Source organism: Panthera tigris, chromosome D1, assembly GCF_018350195.1.
Source record: "Panthera tigris isolate Pti1 chromosome D1, P.tigris_Pti1_mat1.1, whole genome shotgun sequence".
NCBI lineage: Eukaryota > Metazoa > Chordata > Mammalia > Carnivora > Felidae > Panthera > Panthera tigris.
In genome coordinates, this window is record NC_056669.1 from 111,363,049 (window position 1) to 111,379,625 (window position 16,577).

Below are 16,577 nucleotides of genomic sequence, written 5' to 3' on the forward strand. Positions count from 1 at the left end.
GTACGGGCGGTAGAGAAGGCGCGGAGGGAGGCCGTGCTGTCGCTCTCCGCATTAGAGATGCCTGACCGGAGGGGACGGGACACGCGGTCAGAAAGAACCGTAAAATAAAGCTCAGGTCGGTTCTCCTGACGCTGGTGCGTGTGTGAGGCCAGCACGGCAGCGGCGTGAGCCCCACACGCGGACGGCTTCTGGGAGCGCGTCTTCGCTCCTCGGCGTCTGGAGACGCGGTGCCCGTACGGTTTCTGGGCGAAGCGTGCAGCCCTGCGGAATGTCGCGGAACTTCGCCGCGTACGTAGCTTAGGTTTGGAGAGCACGTCACCTCTTTCCACCTACGGTCACGTTTACGCCGTTGTGTTTCTGAGCGCGCTCCCGTCTGTCAGAATCTGTCCCGTTACCGTCCGTTTTTCTTCCCAGCTGCGCTCTTGGCCAGCATGTGATTAGATCAGCTCTGAGTCTCTTCCGTGGCCTGTGACGCGGGAACTAGTCCGTTTTGCGTTGTTTTGACGTCACTCTGTGTATAATTCGCACCATTAGCTAATCAGCTCATACCTTAAACTCTTGGACGGTCTCATCTGTGGTTTCACGCTTCCTTCCTCTCGGAGAATTTGTGAAAGTCGCTGTGGAAATAATCGGCCCTTTTCCCTGCTGTGGAATTTGTGTGCCGGCCGAGAGTGTATCTGCTTCCGTGCTGGGTTTTGACTTGCCGTCTCATCCTTCCGCTTGCTTCCCGCTGTTCACGCAGACCTCAGCCTCCCGCCCCCCAGCCGGTATCGTGTTCCCCCACCCCCCGCCCTCTCTGCCCCATGCCGTAAGCCCCTCCGCAGCGTGCTCCCGTGGCCGTGGTCCTGTGCGTGCAGCGTCTGCGGCCAGTCGTGGCTCTCTCGTGTCGTTCCTGCTTTGTCTTCGTTTCTCGTGAGGTAGTGGGGTTTCGCCCCAACGGTGACCAGTGGCACTTCGCGTGTCACCGTGTAGTACGCGTGGATGCGGGTGTGACACAGGTAACAACTCGTCAGCGAAGGGTTTCTTCTAAAGAGATCAGACACAGCACGCTCTGTGGTGCCGGCGCTCGTGGGCGGGACTCCAAAGCTCATGGGCTTACCGGGCACAAGTACCGCCTTCCACACGGAAACACGGGGCTCCTGCAACGTGAAGCTGTCACCTCTCTCACGCCCGTTTTTATCACGTACCTGCACAGCGCATTGATTCTTGGGAAGTTTTAACTCAAATTCTAGGTCAGGGCTTGACACTAACACCCAGCAGGTCCTTAACCAGAGTCGGTCGGTTCGGTGTTCTACCGGGTGTCGCGGTCACTTCTTCGGCATCCACGAGGTTGATAGTGTAAAAGCGGAACGTGGTTTTCAACAGGGAGAACAGTTACAGAAAACTTTAGAGTAGACAACTGTTAGATCTCTTTGTTACACAGGATGCCGTATTTTAATAAATTATGTACGTCGTAATGGAATCTTATCTCCCTGAGTAATAATTTATAGTTTCTCTAGTAAAGGTTGAAGGACCTATTATGTTTAAATGTGTGCTGGAAAGAAGTTCTGTTTCCAGCTATGGTTGTTTCTAAACCTTATCTCGATTATATCCGTGCTGTTGTTGTTTTTAAAACATGTTTGCCTCTTCTGGTCCTTGAATTTGTGACTTCCGAGCGTGCAGTAAATCTGATTTCTCTTCATTTCTTTGCATGCCTCTGTCAGCCTAGCGATTTAAGGAAGCACCGTAGAAAGGTAAAGTGCTTGGTAGTGTAACCTACCTGTGTTTGTCTGTGGCGGGTGGGAGAGTGCCCGTCGCTTCGCAGAGCGGGCGCCACAACCGGGTCACGACAAGCGGCCGGTGTGTCCCGGGAAGCGCTGGGCGCTCGAGCTTGGCGGCCGGTTTCCATGGCGCCTGCGAGGGATGTGAGAGCTTGCCTTTCTCTCTCGTTTGTCTCCTGCTCGCTGCGTACTCAGTTATGCGAGACATAGAAGTTTCTAGGAAGAGAAATGACTGAAGCCGAGCCCTAGATGTTCGATTTGGGGATAACCACCTTGGACCGTCGCGGCCAGCGGCGTTCGGCGAGCTCTTAGGGTCCGCCAGCTGCTCTGTGCAGTGGTTTAGGAGCCTGTTACCCGGCCCCCACCCACACCCCTGCGAGCCGCAGCGTGTGTGGTCACCCCAGTTTCCAGATGTGGAAACAGGCCGAGAGCCCGGGTCCTGTGCCCAAGGCCGCATTGCAGTGCAGACGCTGGCCACGACACCACTTTGCCACGTACCCCACCTTTGCTCGGGCGCCTTTCTCTCCTTTACGGCACCCCGGCCCGGGGCAGGGCACCTCCTGTGTCCAGAGGACCATGACTTGGGTGTGCCCCTTCTCAGGGGAAGTGCCGTGCCTCGGGACCGGACCCTTGACCAGAGCGCCCCCCTCATAAGCGGGATGCTTTGCTCCCTGGACCGTACCCCCATGCCAGACCTGCCCGGCCGCGCGCTGACGGGGCCGTGCCTTTGATACGGAGCTGGGCGGCAGCCGGGGGAGCCCCTCTCCCGCAGGGACGGTGTGGCCGTTCAGTTAAACTCCGGGTTCAAGTGCCAGCTCCGTCACGGGTGGTTTCGTGACCCGGGCGTGTTAATCGCCCTCTTTTTGCCCTGGTTTGCTCCCCTGGTAAGTGAGGACAGCGATAGAATCGTGGCCCTCGGGGTGTCCACAAACTGCCCATCGGTGCACGGTCCACAGAGGTCGGGAGCTCTCAGCGGCCACGGGGCGCAGAGCACACGCCCTGCTGTCCGCTGGCTCGTGCCGCCCTGTCCTCGGTAGCAAGACCTTCTCAAGGAAGGAAGGAAGGGGCGTGTGGTGAACACCCAGGCAGGACGGCCTGTCCCGCAGCTCACTGACGGCTACTTGGAGGGCTCCTTGGAGGCTTTGGGGGATGAAGACCAGGCGCACGAGAAGTGGGTGTCAGGTCCGCGCGGACAGGGCCGGCACGGGCGTTGCGCTTCCCAGCCCTGCGGGAGCCTCCCTTTTGGTTGAGACCGAAATGGCCCATAGGCCCAAGTCTGGCGGGACCCAGGGCCGGGCGGGGGCCTGCGCGTGGACTGCGCTGTGACACAGGGGAGGGCCTGCGCCCGGAACCCTCCGTCTCTGCTCACCTCATAGCCGGGTCCCTAGTGTGGCTCCCTGTCCCGTTCCCTTTTGGTGTTTGTTTTCTCCATACCCTTGCCTCCACCTGGATTTGAAATCTATTTCTGTTACCTAAGTCTGACCCTGTTTTAGTTTTATGTTGATAATTTGTAGCCGCTTAAGGTAGCCTTTTGTTGTCTGATGATTGTCATGGAAATCGGGAGAGGAGGCAGGTGTTCTGTAGCTGTTGGTTAAGCTTGTGTCTTCCCTGAGCTCAGCTCCGCTTGGTGTTGACCCCCGGCCCCCGTGGGTGTCCCGAGCCCCATGCAGCTTCGGAGGTCCTGGTACAAACCCAGTTGGCGGTGCCTGTCTCGCCTGTCCTACACGTGTGTCTCGTGAGATCCGGCCCTGCCTCACCACCGGGACCTGTCAAGGGTCATAACGCTGGCGGGTCCGTGGCCCCGCCGTCCTTTCCAGGGCCCACAGCCTGTTACAGGAGGAAAAATGGAGTCTGAAGGGGGTCATCTTGCCGTGACGGCAGCCCAGGGTCACTTTGTCTCCACCGTGTCGAGCAGGCCTTCTCTAAGCCGCAGAGAAGTCCTTCAGTTTGTAACATCAACCTAAATGTCACTGAGAAGCAGAAGTCAGACCCGAGTGGGGGTGGGGGGGCGGGGGTTTGGGTGCCTTCTCACTTTCCGCCCGTCCTCGTAGGTCCAGGCTTTGCATCATTACTGGAAGTGACACTGGGTTAGGGCACAAGCTGGTTCCTTTTCCCCCGGACAACGAGCGTTGCACAGTCGTGCACGGGAAGCCTCTGTGCTCACCAGGGTTTGCTCTGAATGGCGTCAGGAGACCAGCACCTTGCTCCTCAGCTGGCGGTGGTCGATGGGGACTTGGTTCGGGGCGTGGTTCGCGAAGGTCTTCGCCGCTGCCTTCCGGGGCCGGGCTGGCAGTGGCACGGGGTTCCGGGGGAGGGCGCACCCGCTGGGTGCGGATGGCCCCCGGGGTCTCGGCGGGCCCACTGCCCAACGCGTGGCCCGGAGTTAGGCCGACACTAAGAGGGCGTTTTGGACGCCGCAGAAAGCGCAGCTCGTAGCTACTCAGATGAGTTCCTGGCTGTGATTTCAGGGCTGTGCGCTCGTCTGTCGGGCCCGCGGTGAACTCCTGTCACCCTCCTCTCGACCCCGCAGTTGCCGGCTTCGCGCGAAGAGGTACGAGACGACAAGGCAACGATAAAATGTGAAACGTCCCCTCCTTCCTCCCCGAGGTCCCTGCGCTTGGACAGACTGCACCAGGGGGTGCTCCACGCGGCCAGCCACGAGGACATCAGGGACGCCAGAAAGTAAGGGGCGCAGGCGCCACAGGGGACACGCCAGCGCGTTGGTTTTCAGCGCCGAGAAACCCTTGATCTTCTTGGGGGAGAAAGGGTCGGGACGGCGATTCTAAAGAAACGCCAGCGAACTGAGTTTATGTGCACGATGTTCTTGGGGCACCTGCCGGGGCTCTGGGGGTGCGGCCGCCGGGGCGCAAGTCCGCTGGGACAGACCGGAGCCCGGCGGTGCAGGCGGCTGTAGGGCGGCCTCGTTTGCCCGGATCCTAACCACCGGCCGTCCTGAGGCTTCCCCTCTGCCCTCCCCTGGGCCGAGCTCTGTGCCCCGCGGGGCTCTGGGGAGCCATCTTCCCCGCACCGGGCAGCGCCAGCAGCCGCTCTGTTTCTTGTGCCGTGTCCCCGGCCGGCTCTGGTTGTGCGTGTGCTCCGTGCTCCCGGGTCACGGCCTGGAAGGGCTGCCGCGCGTTCTTGGCCCAGGGCGCTTGGAGTCCGGATCTTCTTGGGAGGGAGAGAGCGTCAGCTCCCCGGGGGCAGCCCTCCCTCGCGTGGGGCGGTGTGTCGTGTGCCAAGCCCGCGTTGAAGGTCCTCTCCCGTCCCCCCAGCTCGACAGGCTCGCAGGACGGCCCCGTGAGCAACCCCAGCAGCAGCAACAGCAGCCAGGACTCGCTGCACAAGGCGCCCAAGAAGAAGGGCATCAAGTCCTCCATCGGCCGCCTGTTTGGCAAGAAAGAAAAGGGCCGTCCCGGCCACGCTGGCAAGGATCCCGCGGGGCCAGGTTGGTGTCCCGTGCGTGGCTCCCACGCGCAGGTGGTCCTGCTGGTGTCGTTCGTCTAGCACCGTGATCGCTCTCCCTGCAGGTTCCTCCCCCTGTCGGGAGACCCTCACATGGCCTGTTGAGCACCCCCCCCCCCCCCCCCACGTCCCCCATTTCATCACTCTGCTTCCCCACAGCTGCTGTTTTGGAGGTGGAAAACTCCTCTCAGGACGCCCTGGGACTCAGCAAATTGGGCGGACAGGCTGAGAAAAACCGTAAACTTCAAAAAAAGTAAGCGTTCTGTTCTTTGTCGTCTCTGCGTACTTTCAGCCGTACCTGGTTTCGAAGCAGTGGCTGTTTGTTCATTGAGCTCTGTAGCTGCAAAGAGGGATTCTCTCCCTCCAGGCTGAACCTGAGGTCCTTGTTAAACTGGGCCTCCCGGAGGCGTAGAGCACGTGTGAAATCGTGAAGGGGCTCCCGTGGATTCCCACTCCACCTTGAGAAGTTGTGCAGGGAGGCTGTGTTGTGGCTCACTGAGGGCGAGACCTCGGAGCACTTGGGCCCTGAGCCCCGGCTCCTGTACGGATCAGCTTGGGGCTCTGGGCCTTGAGCCGGGGCAGAACTCAGTGGGCTCCGCGATCGGCCTGACAGTGGGCGAGGCGTCCGGTGGCTCTCGGGCGCTCCGAGGGCCTGCACGGTCTGGAGTCGGGGCCTCACGGCCACACTGGGCCCACAGGCCCCGTCCCGCTAGAGGCCGGTTCCCCTTCAGCCCCTGGAGTTGTCCGTTGGTTTTCCCTTAAACCTGCCTCAGGTTAGTCTTCTTCTCAGCAGTCATAATAACGATCGTGACTGGCACACCGTGGGCCGTGTTTCAGGTGAAACGCTGTGGTTTCTGTTACTGCTCACAATTCCGTAGGAACAGTCAGGCTTCTGGTTCCCTGGGAGTGGACATTTGTAGAAACCACTTAACAGCGGTCTGATTTGAATGTTGCTATGTTTGAACTGTATAAAAGTGTTTTGAGATAACTTGGATAGTTGCCATCTGGCCATGTGCAGTTTGATACTGAAAGTAGGCCTTTTGCTCCTGGAACCGTGCTGGGAAAATTCTGTCCCTTCGATGTTGCTGGTGTGTTTCATTTCACATCCTTACACTTTTTGTAACGGAAACAGTAAGATTCGTGGCAGTGCCCTCTGGGTCTCCCACCCCACTGCTCCCAGGAATGTGTATTTCACGTACGATCGGAAGTAACATAAATTGGCCAAAACGTTTCACTCTGTCTCCTATGTTTATTTTGTCTTCCTCGGGAGGTATGTTTAAGTACTTGGTCATACGAGGACGGCCTTTATTGAGCTATTTGCCCCAGCATGTGATTAAATTTCACAGAGTGTGTGTAGGTAGCTTTCCCTGGGGCTGAGGTGTTCAAATTGCCGGCTTTGGTTCTGTGTTACCGTAGCTGCAGCCGAGTGTCTGAGAGCGGGTCATTCTCTGGACTCCGTGATCATCATGGCAAATTCCAGACCGTACAGTTGACACTTGAACAGCAAGGGTTTGAATAGAAGGTCCACTTACGTGCAACATTTTTTTTTTAATAAATCCAGTATGGTATCGTAAATGTATTTTCTCTTCTTTGTGCTTTTCTTAATAACCTTTGCCTTGTTTTACGAAAGAATACGGCATACGTACATAACTTACAAAACATGTGTTAACCGACTGTTTATCGGTAAGCCCTCTGGGTACAGTGGGCTATGAGCAGTTAAGTTTTCAGGGAGTCAGAAGTTATGCTCGGATTTTCGAGGGTGGTGCTTTGCCCGGATGGCAGAGCCGTGCTGGTGAGGTAGGGCCCCGTAAGTCCCCACGCAAGGTGCCCTAGTGTGGACAGTGTCCGCCTCAGGAGAATGAGTCTCAGTGGTGTCGGTGGTCATGTCGTATTTGATGAGACGCTTCTTGTCACGACAGACCACTTCGCCGCTGCATTTATGTCCTAACTGTGAGATGCGTGTTGTCAGTCATGCGTTACGCGGCCTCACGCGTGTCCCTGCTCCCCGTAGAATTCAGCAGATTTCTAAGTGTCTTTCTCCTGCGGCTCTAACCGTAAGGCTGGGAAGCACTCCACATGAGTTTACCGTTAGGGCGAGTGTTTGGAAAATCACGTGTGGTGTCGAGAATTGGGTCCTTGAGGGAGATCAGGTCCCCGCTCAGTAGGCCTGGTCCACGGCGGTCAGAGCGCTCATCCATTTTACCCTGTGGGGGAGGCGGAGTTCTGTAAACCAAGGGGGGCGCGGCCGCAGCGGGGGATGCGGCGTCTGAGAGCCGAGGAAGGAAGCAAATAAATAACCGCGAAAGTCGGACGAGTCTCCCATGCCTCCAGGATGTTGGCTTGTAACTCCCGTTCCTCCGTGCAGAGTTAGGTGCTGGGGGCCGACTGAAAATTCAGAGAAGCGAGGGGCGCCTGGAGGGCTCCGTCGGTTAACTGTCGGACTTCAGCTCAGGTCACGATCTCGCGGTTTGTGAGTCTGAGCCCCGCGTCGGGCTCTGTGCTGACAGCTCAGAGCCTGGAGCCTGCTTCCGATTCTGTGTCTCCTCTCTCTCTGCCCTTTCTCAAAAATAAACACGAACAAAAATATTGCAGAGAAGTGCTCGACAGATCAGAGTCCCTGCCTCTTTAGTCCTCGTGTTTCAGGCTTCGGAACTGGTGGCGGAGAGCGTTGCTTTCTGGAGTATTGACCTGTGCAAGCAGACCTCATGTCCTTACGGTAAAGTGTTAGCCGCCCCGCTTAATTTTGTAGCTTGTGGTCCACAGGGAGAAAAACGGATCATTCCGTCGACCGTTGGAGTGACCGTGTGGGTACACGGGCAGGTTCTTCAGGTGTACGTGGCCCTTGGCTTACGCGAGTCCCAGGTGACGGGAGCTGGCCGTCCGCGGTGGCAGGCGGTAGGAGGCGAAGAAGGGGTTGGGTGTGCACAGGTGCTCTGGCTCCTCCGCTTACGGGGGCGGCACTGACCCCCCAGGAGAAGGAAGGGGTGCGGGCGTCCCCCCCCCCCCCCCCCCCCCCGGGTCCATCCGGTGTTTAGTCTCCTGGGCGGCGCCCTGGCCTGGTAGGGGACGGGGCCCAGTGCAGACAGAGACCTGGGCCGGCTGGCCGGCTGGGGGCTCCACGTCGCCGCCGCCTCCCGGGTCTTGCGGCTGCGTGGCCCTGGCTCCGCTGCCTCCGCGTGGTCTCGGCGGGACCTCGGGCCTGAGCTCCAACCCACGAGCACATCTGTACCAGAAAAGGCTTTTCGTAAACAAATGGCCACCACCAGGAGGAAGGTGGGGGTGAAGTCAGAATCGTGGACACCAACCTCCAGGTAGTGGGGCTCACGGGCCGTTTGTAGCCCTGTAGGGGTGGACGGCGAACGTCTACGTGAGGGGTTTTTTTGAGGTAGGCTCCACGCCCAGTGTGGGGCTCAAACTCCCGACCCTGAGCTCAAGAGTCCTGTGGTCTGCCAACCGAGGCAGTCGGGTGCCCCTAAATAGCTGTTGCGTGTGAAAAGACAAAGCGTGGCAGACAGAGTGCCACGAATCCGGTCGCCGTTCAGTTTGCTTTGAGAGTGCGGGGCACCTGCGAGCCCCCTGGGCCCTGCAGCAGAGCCGTGCGCACCCCTCCCGTGCCGGGCTGGGCTGCTTGGGACCGAGCCCCTGACCGTGCTTTCGGAGCTCAGGTCTCTCCCCGGCCCGTCTGCCAAGGAACGATTAGTGTCGTGTGTACGGGTCACGTGGCACGGCTTACGTAAGTGTCCGCATAAGATGTTGCTGCTGTCGTTGAGAATTTGTCCGTGGGACACGGAAAGCGGCGTTAAATTGGGCACACGGATGGGTTACTCCGCCCGGCGAGGGAGGCCCTTCTCCCCCGTGCTTATTCCATCCAGTGTGGGTGCCCCGTGTCGGGGTGACCACAGCCCCAGTGGACTCCCATTTCTTTTTCATATGTGAGTAAATAGCTTTGCTGCTCATTTTAAAGAGGGAAGGTTTGCCTGCCTGCCTTCCTTCCTTCCTTCCTTCCTTCCTTCCTTCCTTCCTTCCTTCCTCTGGCTATTAAGATTTGTTGCATTCTAGGGCACCTGGCTGGCTCAGTCAGTGCAGCATGTGACTCAGTCTCAGGGTCTTGAGTTGAAGCCTCACCTTGGGCATAGAGCTTACTTAAAAAAAAAAAAAAAAAAAAAAAAATTTGTTGCCCTCCCTGGTGTAATCCTTCCTACACAATTAGAGCATTTATTACCCCCAGGAAACCTAAGGTTGACTTCAGGAACACTTACTTGAAACTTGACGTGAAACGTTTTGAGCTCGAATTGTACGTAGACTTTACAGTCTTAAGAAAGGTCTGATACTGTTTAAATATGTTGAAGAGCCAATGTGTTTGTTCAGAAACATGAGATTCAGTGATGTGTTATGCCGAATTTATCAAAGAAAAATAACACTACAAGTGACTGAGGGATTTAAAAATGCCTCAGGATGCCCAGGCACATAGGGTAAACCATCTTCTGTCCCACCCCACCTTCTCTGCGAGGCCTTTCCCGTTCTGAAAGAATTCATGTCTCTCAGAAAGCCTCGTAAGGACACAGCGTGAAAGAGCGAGATGAAATTCTCAAAGCTTATGGTGTTGTCTCTTACGTAACTATGTCATTAGTAGACGATCGTTTTTAAAGATGTTAAGATGGTGAAGTTACGGTTTGGGTATTTTAGAACCAGGCGGACAGAATATTTCGGATGCGGTGAGGATCCCAGGACGGCTTCCTGGTGTTGGCTTGTGACAGGATCACAGTCTCACAGGCTGCCCTGTGTGCACTGGCCCCAGTGGTTGGGACTCAGAGTTTCTGGGTCTGAAGCCTGTGGGTTAAACCATGGGATGACCCAGTGTCTTAACTTAGCAGATACCTGTATTAGCCTGAATCGCCGTGTAGAATAGAAACCGCCAAAATCCCGCCCGTTCCTTAGTTGCCATGTCAGACCGTTACTGGTATTAAAGTGTGTGCTGTTCTGTGTTGTTGTCTTTGCCGGACGAGTTTGAGACCCTCACAGCAGCTCCTCACTCAGACGCAGGTGCGGCCCCCTCCTGCGGTTTTCCTTGTCGTTCAGGTACTCCCTCCGCTGTCCTACCTCGGACGTGAAGACTGCTGGGGTTGGCTGATGTTGACACTGATTCTTCAATTCTGCCAGGAGACGCCTCTGTTACGCTTTTTTTTGTTTTTTAATTTTTTTTTAATGTTTATTCATTATTGAGAGACAGAGAGACACAGAGCGTGAGCAGGGGAGGGGCAGAGAGAGAGGGAGGCGCAGAATCAGAAGCGGGCTCCAGGCTCCGAGCTGTCCGCTCAGACCCCGACGCGGGGCTCGAACCCACGAACTGCGAGATCATGACCTGAGCCGAAGTCGGTCGCCCGACTGACAGAGCCACCCAGGCGCCCCATATACTTTTGAAAACGTGCACAGAGAATTACCTCTGTTCACTTGCTATATACCCACAGGCACTCGTGACTCTTCAACGTTGAATTCTCTCGTTATTTGTAGGCACGAATTGCTCGAGGAAGCCCGGAGACAAGGTTTACCTTTCGCACAGTGGGACGGGCCCACCGTTGTTGTTTGGCTGGAGGTATGTTTCTTTTGAACCCCGGGCGGAGTACGTCACATCTGTGGGCAGGATGAATGCATTCGTACACCGTGCAGAACCTTCTGGCCTTTACACTTCCTGTCTCTAGCTCTGGGTCGGGATGCCTGCCTGGTACGTAGCCGCTTGCCGAGCCAACGTGAAAAGCGGGGCCATCATGTCTGCGCTGTCCGACACGGAGATCCAGCGTGAGATCGGCATCAGCAACCCTCTGCACCGGCTGAAGCTGCGGCTGGCCATTCAGGAGATCATGTCCCTGACTAGTCCGTCAGCCCCTCCTACTTCGAGAACGGTACGCACCTGTGGAAGGAGCCGATCTGCCGCTCACGTTGCCTCACACGACCAGTGTTCCAGTTTAACGTCTTAGCATTCAAATACGTGATCGGGTGGTTAAAAGATACTGTATCGAATGCTCTCAGAACAGCTTGACTTTGCAGTATAGACATAGGAGTTTTTTAAAGTGTAGGCAAGGAATTATCCCTAATTTAAGAACAAACTTACCAAAAGCGACGGGGGAAAGAGCTCAGATCCCTACTTGCATTATTATCAGTGTTTTACCGTCTGACTTAGTCAGCCCGTTGTTGCTTTCCGTTCAGGGAGCCGCGGGTCCCAGGGGCTCAGGGCTTTAAGCGGCCTGTGCATCTGCCCCTGCACGCTGAGCGCCGCTGTGCTCCACGCGGGCAGACCCTGGCCGTCCTTACTGACGCCCCTCCTGGTTGAACGTTAAAAAACGAATCTGAGGACAACGTTAATGGTTCCTGGGGGACAAAGTGGGCCGGCTCCTTGCTGTGGGCTCTGTACGTTGGCTCAGCTCCCACTCCGCTGTTCTCTGCTCCGAAGAGAAAACCTGGCGAGGATACGGCCTCCCACGTTCTTCTCCGAGTAGCAAGCAGGTCAGCGCCTGATTCGGGACTTGCAGGGACTTTGCACAGAAAGGATTGCCAGCGTCTTTGTTTCGATTCTTAGGGACAGAATTGTAATGAGCAGTCGGTCTGTGCACTGACCTGTGGCCCGGGAATGTTCTGTCACGGCATCCGACCAGGTCCCCGTTGCCTGGTTGTTTCCAGTTAGAGAGACCTTTCTGGAAACAAAGGTGTTAGGGTGGCTTTCGCAAAGTCTTAGAAACCGTCTCGGCGAAGGCCCCCGCTCACGCGCTGAATCAGCGGACAGTGATGACAAGCGCACCTGGGACGGGGATCCTCGCTGTGAGACGGGCCAGCCCTGTCCCCGAGGGGCCCGGCGGCCGGCAGGGCGCTAACGGGCCTCGGGTCTGCCGCGCCACATCAGCGGTGCCGGTGTTTTTGGCTCCTTGAAGCCGGCGGCCGTTCTGTGTGCCACGCTGAGCCCTGTGCTGGGCCTCTTAGGGTCCCCAGGTGAGGTTGTCCCGTCCACGTGGCCCCATCACTGTGGAGCGCCTGTGGGGAGCCGTCCACAGGCCAGACTTGGGGACGGTGCTCCTTTTTGTGCTTTGGGGGAGAATGTTTTAAATATATCGAAGTGAGAGTTACTTGAGAATTAGGAATAGTTTTCAGAAGTGCCAAATAGGTCGCTTTTATATTTCCCGTATGTCAGGTGGTAGGCGTGGCAGATGAAGCTCCAGAAACCGTGGGCTGTCCTGGGGTCACTGCCACCACAGTGGTAGTGCGTGTGGCGGTTCTCCGTCAAGGGGCTGGGCTTGTTTTAACCTTGTGTCGTTTTCCGTGTGGGCATCTGAAACGAGAAGGCGGGAAGAACGGCCTTTGCGTCCGCCTGCTCCTTTCACGTGCCCGAGGCTCACGTGTCTGCTGCCTTTCCTCTTTGTCACTGCTTCCCTTGCCCTGGATGTGGTTGTCACTGGGGCCGCCCTAGACCACAGGAAATATCTGGTTAACGCATGAAGAGATGGAGACGCTCACGGCCACGCCACAAACGGTCAGTCGCAGCCCCGAGCCTGTCCTCCCTCCGTGCTCCCTCCTCCCGCCCCCGAGAACGGCGCGATTCTGGGCTTTTCTGGGGGAAACAAAAATGTCCTTTCACGTTAAATTGTTCGGATCAGTACTGCCTTTAGGTATTAGTGAAATGCGTGAAGTAGAATTCTATTTTAGATTTTTCCCAGGAACTTAAAATGGATAGACTAGCTCTGTTTAGAATAGATTGAACTCCTATCTCCTTCCGGAGAGACCTCGGTTTGGCGCTCGGCCTCCACATTCTGGCCCCAGTTGTCTCCTTTAATGGACATGCCTGCCACGGGGAGTCGGCTCCTTGCATGAGAAATCGGAATTGGTGGTTTTGCATGAGTTTTGCATGACGCTTTGACTTTCTCACTCTGTCACCCAGTCACTCCACGCCTTCCCGACAGAGCTGATCTGCTCGCATGCCCAGGCCCAGCAGTACTAACGGTTGTGTTCTTTTGCATTCCTAACCTCGTGACCCCAGGAGGCTGAGGAGGGAAGCTGGGCTCAGGTTGGAGACTCTCTATAATATACTCTTCACTATGTGTACAGCAGCAAAAGAGCTGGAGTGTGAAAGCTTGTAATTGACTTTTCTTGACGTTTTTAACATCTTCCTTTGTGCCGAATGTCGTTGGTGATTTAAAGTCTTAGAGCAAAGCATAGGATTAAAAGAGTACGTCTCATGGACAATTTTGAACCTTTCTCATGGGGCGCCACGGTTAATTCTGCTTAAAACACACGTCACTTTGTTTAGCCAATGGCTGTCACACACCGCGCCTGGGCCCTGGCAGCTCCTGGGATCATAGAAGGCCGTCCCCGGTGGGCTGACACTTCTCACAGGGCGTGCTGACGGGAGATGTTCGGATAAATCCCTGGCATGAGAGTTGGCACGGGGGGCCCTCCCTCCCCGTCTGGGCGTCAGCGTGTCGCTCCATGCCGTCCTGCCGCCGTGTCCGTTGAGAGGCTTTCTTACTCCCGGGGTTCTCAGAAGTGAAGCCTCTGCTTGCACATCGTACATTTGAATTTTCAGCTTCCTCGTTCTCCAGGCTCACAAAAAACTCTGGCACGACTCTTTTGCAGCCTTGTTCGGGCAGCTTGATTAAAAAGCAGTGGTTTCCTACCCGGATTCCAGTAACGTTGCCGCCTGACATACTGTTAGGTTTTAGGGCTAGAAAAGGTTTTAGGTTTCGAGGGCTGCAGGCTGCAGCCAGTCAGTTCTTACTGATGGTGTCGTGTTCAAGGATCCGCAGAGGATAATTGTATGTCAGCAAAAGCAGTCAAACTCCTCTTACATCTGAATTTTTCTCATTTCCAGTTGATGGTTGAAACACCTTTTTTTTTCTATTTGTACTCCTAAAATGAAGCACGTATTATCACTTAAAAAAATTTTTTTTTATTTTTAAACTTTTTTTAATGTTTATTTTTGAGGCAGAGAGAATGCAAGGTGGGACAGAGAGACAGAGGGAGACAGAGACTCTGACGCGGGCTCTGCCCTGCCAGCAGAGAGCCTGATGTGGGGCTTGATCTCACGAACCGTGAGATCATGTCCTGAGCCGAAGTCAGTCACTTAACCAGCTGAGCCACCCAGGTGCCCCGTATCACTTTTTAAAAAGCAAAAGAGGAGAGTGACTCTAATGTTCCATGCGTTCCCTCTTCAACCGTTTGATCTAAGCCCTCTGTGCCAGTACTCTAGATAAATATCATTAGTCACTTAGCCTGCTCAGATGTTTCTTTATGGGGCCAATAATGGCCATCAGTGAAGTGAAAAGCGTGCATTTCGTAATTGCTTCAACGTCCGCGTCTTCCACACTAAGAAGAAGAGCTCTGGCAGCAACTAAGTATGAAATTCCCTGTCTTGGGGTGGGATGTGTAAATAAGCCGAATGTTTGCTCTTTGCAGTGGAAACGTAAACAAGGATGAGCCGTGCCAGTGACGCCAGAGTTAGCCCCCACTCAGTCTTCAGCATAAGCAAGGATGGTTTTCACTCCATCCTTCTTCTAGATGAGAGGAGAACGAAGAGGCGTCCTGGTCTCTGCGCCTGCCCCCTGCCGCCAAGGGCAGCGGTCATAGAGTGTGCCTTCCCCGGGCTCTGACATAGCGACCAGCTCTTAAGCCAGGGGGGAGCTGGGGATGCGCTTGGGCACTCAGGGGAAGCAGACTTCCAGGTGTGGTCAATGAAGGTCCCTGATGCCTTCATTTAGCAAGTACCGTCCGTGCACTGCCCGTGCAAAACTGAGCTGCTTGCTGGTAACACCTGCCCTCACCTGTCATGTTTTGCAGAGGTCGCAAAGCTGAATTGGCTTTGTGACCATTCCAGTGCTGGAGAAAATAGAGCCTGTGCAGCGGCAGTCTCTTGCGGCCTGAGTGTTCTCTGACCATGAGAGATCCCTGTCGTATGCTTTCTTCAGAAGGCTGCGACAGCAGCCCAGGAGGCGTGGGTCTCCCCGGTTTTGAGCCTGGGTCCTCCGGGAGCATGTGTTATGGGCCACTTAACAAGTGGGACCAGAGTGTGTGAGCAACGTGAAGGAGGACTCTGCTCCCGTGAGACTATTTAGAAATTTCTTTGCATTTTGTGTCCATTTAAGAATACGTGAACAGAAGCAAGAAAGCAGTGATGGCTATTCACGCCCTAAGCGTCAGGTCTGTGATATTGAGAGTGAGGTTGGAAAGAGTGAAAAAACAGGACATTGTGACAATTTGCCAAAAACATTCGATGCTTTTCTCACTCATGGTTATTTCCCGAAAGTAGTGACACAGTTTTCTTCTATTGAATTTGAGCATTCTTACTGAAATCTGACTCGTTCCTTCTATAGTTTGTTTGGTGTGAACACTAGATGAGAGGCACAACATGGTGGTAGTTGAGAGTTAATATTTCCAAGGATTCCATAAGGTAACTACAGAACTCCTGTGACTGTAGCTTTGCCTTCTTGGACTGAAGAAATCCAGTGCCTTTGTTTGATATGTGTGCATATACTTATAATGTGTTTACTTCCGTTTCATGGCACAAATGTTGCACATGTTCTGTTAGATGTATCCCAAAGGATTTCATAGTTGTTCACGATATTATAAGTGGTATTTTTAAAAATCTCCATCTCCAGCTCATTTTTTTAGTATTTAATAATACAGGTCCTGTTTGTTCTGATAGCTGTCCTGTATTCATCCTCTGTGTTGATAATCAAGTCATATGCAAATCAGGACAGTGTTATGTCTTTTCCAACCCCTGTGCTTTTGATTTCTTTTTCTTGCCTTACCACAGTGGCTGGGAGTTCTGGTGCAGGATTGAATGGAAGTGGTGGGAGCAGACATCCTTAACTTTCTTTCTGATTTTAGGGAAAATGCATTCAGTCTTACACCACTAGTGTGCATTCAGCTCCACATTTTTTTGTAGAAGCCCTTTATCAGGTCAAGGCAGCCATCTTTTCAGTTTCTAGATTGCTGAGATTTCCATAGACGAGCGATTTGGTCACACGTTTCCCACATCTCTGTGGTTTTTTCTTTTCAGTACATTGGTACGGTGAACTTCCTTGATTTTTAAATACTGACCCAAGCTATGTTACTGGGATAAACGCCACTTGTCATGATATCGTATTCTTTTCACTTATTACTGATTTGATTTGCTAATGTTTTGTTAAGGAAGTTTGCATCTCTGTCTATGAATGCTATTGATCTGTTTTTTTTTGTTTTTTTTTTTTTTTTATAATCTGTCTGGTTTTGGTGTCAAAATAATGCTGCTCGTATAGAATGAGCTAGGTATTTCTTCTTCACTTTTTTGTAATAGTTTATGTAGAATTGGTACTGTTTTCATAAATGTTTGGT

The 16,577-nt window shown here is 54.4% G+C and overlaps 1 protein-coding gene across 4 annotated transcripts in view; it reads left to right on the forward strand.

Moving 5' to 3' along the window:
• PPFIA1 (PTPRF interacting protein alpha 1) overlaps nt 1–16,577 on the forward strand; it is a 90,623-nt gene that overhangs the window by 62,030 nt on the left and 12,016 nt on the right. For all 4 annotated transcript variants that reach the window (XM_042957596.1, XM_042957595.1, XM_042957593.1 and 1 more), the window contains 5 exons: nt 4,291–4,442; nt 5,033–5,205; nt 5,382–5,475; nt 10,734–10,815; nt 10,922–11,122. In XM_042957596.1, the coding sequence (XP_042813530.1) occupies nt 4,291–4,442; nt 5,033–5,205; nt 5,382–5,475; nt 10,734–10,815; nt 10,922–11,122 (702 nt within the window). The remainder of the gene's footprint in view (nt 1–4,290; nt 4,443–5,032; nt 5,206–5,381; nt 5,476–10,733; nt 10,816–10,921; nt 11,123–16,577) is intronic.